General features: G+C 45.6%; 1 protein-coding gene across 1 annotated transcript in view; it reads left to right on the top strand.

Moving 5' to 3' along the window:
• SLC35E1 (solute carrier family 35 member E1) overlaps positions 1-8,315 on the top strand; it is a gene marked incomplete at its 5' end in the record, with an annotated part of 16,070 nt that extends 7,755 nt beyond the window's left edge. The window contains 2 exons of the mRNA XM_006904397.2: positions 4,762-5,007; positions 5,485-8,315. Coding sequence (XP_006904459.1) covers positions 4,762-5,007; positions 5,485-5,715 — 477 coding nt within the window. The remainder of the gene's footprint in view (positions 1-4,761; positions 5,008-5,484) is intronic.
• Positions 8,316-8,552: the final 237 nt, after the last annotated feature.

Raw genomic sequence — 8,552 nt, 5'->3', positions numbered from 1 at the left:
TACCAGAATTAATGCAGTCAGTTCTATTGCAAATGCAGACTATTTCCAACTATTCATTGCAAATAACACAGTAATGAACATCTTTCTGCATAATGTTTTTCTCTCAGGTTATTTCCTCATGACTGGCTTCCAGTTCTTGGATCTGAGAGTATGAGATGTTTATGGCTTTTGATATACTTTACCTGATTGTATTCTGAAATAGCTATATACCAATTTGGGATTTCAGACTGCCTGTTTTACTGCAGCTTCACCAGCATTGAGGATTGCTGGGGGGTTTTTTTCTTTCCTTGGTTCTTTGTGCATGAAACATTGTGCTTGTTTCGGGCACTAGCTACGTGTCTCATCATAGGTGCACTTGGAGGTTTGGCAGTCAAACTTGGATGTCAGGGTTAATGTACAGTCACTGTGTTTGGGGCCTGGGTAACTGGAGCCCTTCTTGCCACTTAAGATGTTGATCAGCCTTTAAAGAGGTTTTTTCTCTTTAGGTATTAAGAGACTCACGGATCCACCATCTCCGGCTCCTGAACATCTTAGGCTGCCACGCCGTCTTCTTTATGATCCCTACATGGGTCTTAGTGGACCTCTCCGCTTTCCTGGTCAGCAGTGACCTGGTAAGTTGGCCAGCCCTGAAAACATACCCTTTTCTTGAATGGCTCCAAAGTAGGTGCTTTGTCGGGGAGTTACACTGCTATGTTGGGGCATTTGGGGCCTCTGACAGCCTAGGCCTTTGAACACTCAGATCTTTGTCAACTCACATTGTGTGCAGTCAAGGACGTCGACTTCCTTTGCATTTCTTTCTCCACTGTGCTAGATCGCAGTTGCTAACAGCAGTCGCATTGCACTGGTGGCATGAAGGAAGAAAAAACTGCCAGGATGGAGGACTTTCCTATCTTAATAGCCTGGTGCAGCTCTCATTCTTTTGAAAACTGTGCTCGATTCCTTTCTTGGTGTCATCTCTACATGTTTCCATTTACTCCGATTCTAGCTGTAGCTCTCAGCAGAGGGAATAGCCTCTTTCCCCCGCCAGGCCAGCCTCCAGAGAGTGCTAACGCAGGTGACAGTGACAAGGAGGTGGGCGTGGCTCTTCTAGGCCTGAGTTAGGGAGGAGTAAATGTTTATTAGGTCTGTCTGGATTCTTGACATTGATCTTTAATCTTTAGCACCACCTGTGGATGTGATAGAGAACATCTCCAGTTACCAGATGAGCTAACTGGCTCTGTTCTAATTCCCTTCCACACTGATGAGCTGTGATTTTTCTGTTAAGAACTTTCCATCGTCAACCAGGACTAGTCTGTTACCTTGAAGTACAGTGCACTAGAGGCAGATCAATGCTTCTCTTTCCTTTTAATTACCAGTTTTCAAAGTAAAGAGTTAAGAGTTCAAATGTTAACCAGTGAGTTGAAGTTTTCTTTCCTTTTTGAGGGATGGAGGAGGGTTCTATTTTTTTTTCTTTAGTGTCACTGTGCATTTGTGTTTGTCAGTCATATATATTAGTCTTTTCATATTCAAATTATCCTGTCTTAGCTGATAGAGTCCTCTCTGTTGGCTCCCTGCCCTCTGACAGCACACGTCAGCTTTTGATGACTTTTGGTCCAGCAGGATGTCCTCCTTAATCTATGTACCTCCCATCCCAGACCTGCCATCAGCCACTCCTTGGGGAACGCAGGTTGCTTATAGTGGAGAGTGGCGTTTAGAGACACAGTCTGAATGCCATGTGTGCTCACCCCTATTGGGCCATCGTTGCTTTTAAATCTTTGCAATGAAACATTACGAAAGACGTATTCGGGAGCAAAAGGGAGAATTCATACTGATTCTTTCCGGTTTCCATTTACTATCTCAGGATTTATTACTGCTTTGATTTTTTATTTATATCTTTTCTGGAACACTTGGTTTCTCACAACATTTTCTATTTGCTTATCCTACGCTACTCCAGTTGTTCACATACATGATTCCACTGTATACACATATAATCACTTCAGAATGAGAATCTTGAGGGACAGCTGCGGGTTGAGCACTGAGAGAAGTTTAATATTTTTGTGCAGCTCTTTTTCCTTAGAACATGTTCCTTTAAAAATGTACAACAGGTCCTCGAGTAATGTTTTATGACAGTGTTAATGAGATGCCGTAGGAACTTAACTCTTGTTTATATCAATTAGCTTATGGTAAATTGGCTTCTTTATACATCAGAATCTATTGACGACATTAAGTAAGGACTTAGAGTACAATTGAAATGCTTTTCCTAAGGGCACTTGAGTTAATCGTTTCGCAATGTGCCTGTGTCACAAACTTACTGTGTAATTGAGTTCCTTTACTTGCATTTGTTTTCAATTTTTAGGAATTGCTTTTTTTTTTTTTTTTTGACCCTACTAAATATGTCAAATCTTTATATTTCCCAAACCAGATGATAAGTCTGGGTCAGTCCCTGTCATCTCCACTCTCTCCTTTCCCTTCTCCCGTAGGTAGCCATTTTTATGCTCTTGATTTACCCTCTCAGTGTTTCTTTTCACAAATATAAGTGAACTTGTATATATTCATACCTTCTGTCCTCTTTACACAAAAAGTGACTTTTTAGATATTTAGAAAAGAGCAAATTCCTCTTTTCACTCAATAATATGTCCTGGAGATAGATCACTCCATATTGATGTATTTAGGTCTTTCCCATTTCTTTCATTGGGTGCATTATATCGTCTCTATGTTGCAGCTCTTTGGTGTCTCTGTATACACACATACAAACATGTACATATTAGGCTTTGCTCTGGTCTCTCTTTGCTTTTTCTTGTATTGAGGACGTTTTTCAGTTTTCTTCTAGTGATTACCTGTTTTATAATTACTTTTAGTATTCTCTTTTACTTGTTGAGGCCATGTGTATGTATGTGCGCATACGCGCGCGCGTGCGTGCGTGTGTTTGTGTGTGTGTGTGTGTGTATTTACCTTGATGGGGCCCTTGTACATTCTAACAACAGCCTAGGAACACGTTATTCGACAGTGCCCTATAGAGGCTGTTACCCCAGCTCGGGGCAAAAGTCTAGGTGACTTTGAGTAGGTCACCTAAGTGTGTCTTATTCACCTTAGAGAGGACTGTGTGATCCCTCCCTCTCAGAAGGTGGTAGAGATGGAATCAGCCAGCCATCCTAAGATTGCTCCAGCTCCTGTCCTAGAAGGGCCACCGTCCTGAGGGAGCCAGCTGTGTCCTCTCCACAACCGAGGCCATTGTGGCCCGGGAATTGTCCTGCAGAGAGCAGCTGCTACCAAGCAGCTGTAGCTTTGCTGCATGATGGAGCCACGTCAGGTCTTGACACTGCTCTGCCCTCAGAGCACTGGGCTGCAGGGCTATCCCAGCACTGTTGTCTGGGTCATGGACACTAGAGAGATGTACAGCCTGGGGCCGTCTGTGCTAGTGTGCCATGTCCTGGCAGCCTTGTCTGTACAGCTTCTTGGTTCCCTGGCCTGGAGGATTGGTGCCAAGGTGGGACTGTGGAGGCCAGGGAAGCGCAGGAGCTGTGCTGCGTGCCTTCTGATGCCCAGCCGTGAATAGATATAAATGCATAAATATTCAGCACTGAACATCCCCAGCCGCCTGGCCAGGGCAGGGCCTACTTGGTTCTCCCCCATCTGCCTGTCCAGGAGTCAACCCAGACTCTTTGGGAAGTTCTCTGGTCCAAATGTCTGCTAATTGTGGGTCTTGACTTTTGGGTCCCCTTAACCCAAGTGCCTCATTCCAGTGAGAGTCAGACAATAACTGCAGTATTGATAACATCGCCTTCTTCTCATGTTTGTGTGGCTTGGTATTGTTTTAAAGCACTTACAGAGCCATGATCGCATTTGATCTCCACAGCTGTGGCATGTGTGGGCTCAGCCGGAATCATCCCCCATTACATAGACAAGAAACTGACCAGAGAAGTCAAGCAGCTACCTAGGACTCCCAGCAATGGGGCAGACCTGGCAGCTCTGGCTCTGCACCTGAGGGTTCTTCACACACTCGGGGGCCTTCTTTCCAGGACCTCCCCATCTTATAGAGTGCATCATGTCTGCTATGGTCTTAATGTTTGTGTCCTCCAAAAATCCACATGTTGAAACCCAATCCCCAATGTGATGGTGTTAGGAGTTGGGGCCTTTGGGAGGTGATTAGGTCATGGGGGTGGAGTCCTCATCAGTGGGATTGGTACACTTAAAGGGACCCCAGAGAGCGCCTTTGCCTCTTCTGCAACTTGACAACACCACAAGAAAACGCCATCTAGGAACCAAGAAACCCACAATGAGACACGGTATTTGGACTTCCAACCTTCCAGAATTAAGAAATGTCTGTTTGTAAGACTGTGGTGTCTGTTACAGAAGCCCAATCAAACTGAAACCATGTCCAGTAAGCAGACATTGCTCTGCTAATTTGAGGGCCCTGGTCTTCACTGTCCAGGAATGAAGGAGGGAAGCCTTTGGTTCACGTTGTGCTCTGTGCCCTCTGGGCACCTGACTTCCTCTCCAAGCCTCTGCTTCCTCAGCAGGAGGGGGAGGTGGTGATGGTGATGGTGATGATGGTGGTAATAGTGATGGTGGTGATGGTGATGGTGATGGTGACTTGTGCCATGCAGACTGTAGTGAGGGTTAGGGGCTATGCTACATATAGAGTACATGGTATCACACAAGGACCCACCTGGGTCTGCTGCCCACCCACTATTACCCCAATAAGCAACTCTGTGCCCCCTCCCCCCACCTCTGCCAAGGCAGGCCTGTAATCATGGTGCTCTCTTGACCCCCTGTCTATAGACCTATGTGTACCAGTGGCCCTGGACGCTCCTGCTCCTGGCTGTCAGCGGTTTCTGTAACTTTGCCCAGAATGTCATCGCCTTCAGCATCCTCAACCTCATCAGCCCTCTAAGCTACTCGGTCGCCAACGCCACCAAGAGAATCATGGTCATCACGGTGTCCCTGATCATGCTGCGGAACCCGGTCACCAGCACCAACGTCCTGGGCATGATGACAGCTATCTTGGGTGTCTTCCTGTACAACAAGGTGAGTTTGGGATGAGGAAAGCTGTCCCCTCGACACCCAGGGAGACACTAAGAGTTGGTGGAGGCGGAGAATAAAAGGAGCCTCACCAGGAGCTGAGAGGTGCGGGTTCTAGCTCTCAGCTTTGACACTGATTGGTCTGTGGTCTTGGCACAGCCCCACCCACCCTGGCCTTCTGTTTCCCGCATGGATGACCCTGGCCTTTGCCTTGCTCCAGCCATGGCTCTCGGGTCCACTGAGGCTTTGTCGGGATTTTGCTCTCTCCTCACATAGGCTCTGTTTAGTCGCCTGTAAGGACATGGGATGGCTAACAGGGAGGGCTAGTCCTTTAACCGTTTACTGACCATATCTGAGCCCCACTTGGGGCAACACTTGCATTGGCCTTGAAAGGCTGCTTGCCTGTGAATCTTGAGCTTCCCTGTCCTCTGTGCATGTCCTGGAGAAAGAGCCATGTGTCTCACTGCTCTCTTGACCCTGCAGACCAAGTACGATGCGAATCAGCAAGCGCGGAAGCACCTCCTCCCCATCACAGCGGGGGACCTGAACAGTAAAGAGCACCTTCGGAGCCCCCTGGAGAAGCCTCACAATGGCATCCTCTTCCCCCAGCATGGGGACTATCAGTATGGCCGCAACAACATCTTAACAGACCACTTCCAGTACAGCCGGCAGAGCTACCCAAACTCATACAGTTTGAACCGCTATGACGTGTAGAACCTAGAGGACAGGGTGGGCCGTCTGCGACTTCTCCCCCACACCCAGCAGTACGTCTGACAACCAGTGAATGTAAGCCCAACCACAGGGATGGTGCACAAACCATCAGAGGACCTCGGGGTTCCCAGCCTCCAGGGCAGCAGGATGACCTCCCTGCAGCAAGGATCACCACCCTCAAGCTCTGATGTTTCATGCCTTTCCTTCTTGGAGTCTCTCAAGTCTCTCTGAGGGCACTGTGGAGATCTTGGCTAGATTTTACCTTTCTGCGTGGACTTATTCTCCAAGTCATTTATTTCAGAGTTCTTGTTCTGCTTTCCAGATAACTCTCTGGAAAGGCAGGATTGCTGTGGATACAGATCCCAGTGCAGGCAAGGAGATGGACTCAGTTTCCCTGCAGCCCCATGGCCGTTTGCAGTTACTAGCAAGCACTCCCAAGTGAACAGCTATTTTAGTTAGCATTGAATTCTTGGAAGCTGATTATTTGACCTGCAAATCAGTCGGTATGTGTGGGGACCCAGAATGAGGGGCAGAGACGGGCATTGCTTCTCTTGGGATAGTAAGGAGGAGGTGATTTAGAGGCTGGGGGAGGGATCATTAGGAAATCATGTTCAGTGTTTCAAGCTCTATTTCTGTAATAGTCATTTTTGTCTTTTCTGGTGGGTCCTCACTGCTGTGATGACTTCACGAGATGTTGAAGAGGTATTGATTTTATGAGGATCTCGCATTTTTCTAGGGAATATTTTGTAGTTGTGTGTGTTTATGCCTTGGTCCCCAGGAGGGGACACATGAGGACTAGCTTATGAATTGAAAACCCTTTTGTTTTTAAATGTTTAAAAACAAGAAAAGTTCCCACTGGTGATGCCTGTCTTGACGCATTTTGGCATTCCGTAGGAAGAAATGGTGCTGAGAAGCGTCTCTCTAATGACCACAATCGCTGAAAGCGGAATGAATCAAAAACATCTTAATGATTGTGTCAGACAAGAACACAGTGCTTTGATTCCATGGTCTATTTTTGTGTTTACATTGAAATCTGAATCATGTCCTGGTAAAGGAGAAAAAGGGCAAGCACCAAGCTAAGATCTGCTTTGCCAAATGAGATGCTTTGGTCAAGAAAAAGTTTAGGTTTTGTCAAGTTCACATCATCAGGAAAATTATGTGTGCCAAGGTCCAGGTTGGGGTCTCTATCTTTGCTGGCATCACGCAGGACTGTATCCTCCTTCCCTGAGGGCACCACTGGTTGGAGTCCATGAAGATGGCTGGATGGCTGCTTTCTTCCTTCAACACTGTCTCCAGCAGATGGGATGGGGATCACCCTTTACCTCCTCGTGAGTGAGACGTTTCCCAGTTCAGAGAGGAAGTGACATAGCTTATGCTTGACTCCTGGTTGTTTTTGATAATTAGAATTTTGTATTTAAGAGGTTTCATTTTGTCAACTCATGAATGGACCACTCCTGGAGAGGTCACGGATAACTTTTAGCCTGTGAGTTTATGAACCACCAGCCTCAGGAGTCTCCACTGCCTGTTGTTTGCTTGCTTATAATTACTTTGGCCAAGTTTTGAGATGTGCTGTTTGAAACCTGAAAAGGCAATCCTGAAGGGTGTTACTGGTGAGAAGAGCTCACTGGGTACCTTCCCCAGAGGTAGTCGAATCTGCAGTTTTCTCACTGGTTAATGATTAGAGTAACTGACTCCTTGAACATACAATTGAACTCCAAAATGAATTATGCCTCCATTCAGCTTTAATGAAATTTCCAATGTTGCTGAAATTTGTTTATTAGTTTTCCTTTTCCAGTGCAAGATCTGCTGGTGAAAGGAAATGACTGACTGGTTTTATTATGGTTTATAAATTAATAAATGGGATATTTAATTCTGTGCATAAATTTACAGTAAGTATATACACTGGAATGAATGAGACAATCATATCAGACCAAATCATCAAGTCAAAATACAAAGACATACTTTTGAGACTTGACAGTTCAGAGCTGGCATTGACCTCTTGAAGGCCAGTTTTCTAGCCCTGGCCCACCACCCCCACCCCGCTCCCATGTTCGCATTAGCAGCTCTATTTCCCTCACACTCCCCAATGCTGGGGTTTTGTGGCGGTGAGTTCAGTTTACCCATCTGTGGTGTGGTCTAGCCTACGACAATAACTCTAACCCAACTCTTTCATTTTACAAAGGGGAAACTGAGGCACAGAGGGCATTTTTGAATAGTGTTTTATTGTGTTGAGACTTGGTGTGGAATTTTTAAGCACCTTAAGTCATTCATTTTAGGGAAAATCAAACCCGTTACAAAGGAGAGAAGCCAAAATACGTTCCAGTGAAACAGCACGTGGAATCCCTGACCTTTGCTGTGTATTTGGCATCCATCAGGCAACAGGCCCTTTATTATCGCTGGGACGTAACCAGACCCGATACCTTAAGGATCTAACAGCCTTAAGGGCATAGAACATGAAATTATTAAAGGATCTGAAAATTGTGAATTTTTTTTTCAATTTTCACCTGTTTTCAAGACTTAAATGCTATAGACTTCTGTGGGAATGATACTATGTTATATTCATTGATGGCATTTACCAAAAATAAATGATGATCTCCAGGGAATTGGAACTGGTCCAGTTTGTTGGCGAGGGTCTCTTTCTGAGTGACCCTATCTTCAGTGTGCCCAGCAACAAGAGGTAGACAAGAGAAACTGACCTGGTTATCATATCCTTTTTTTTCCTGAGTCAAATTTAGGACCTGTGATTTATGAATTTATGAGATGGTAGAATAAAATTATAGAATCACAGCTTAACAGTTAATGACATGCCTTTACTGAACAAAGACATGGAAAACCCAAGA

This window comes from Pteropus alecto, unplaced genomic scaffold (assembly GCF_000325575.1).
Source record: "Pteropus alecto unplaced genomic scaffold, ASM32557v1 scaffold160, whole genome shotgun sequence".
Lineage (NCBI taxonomy): Eukaryota > Metazoa > Chordata > Mammalia > Chiroptera > Pteropodidae > Pteropus > Pteropus alecto.
This window is presented reverse-complemented; position numbering and strand designations above follow the sequence as displayed.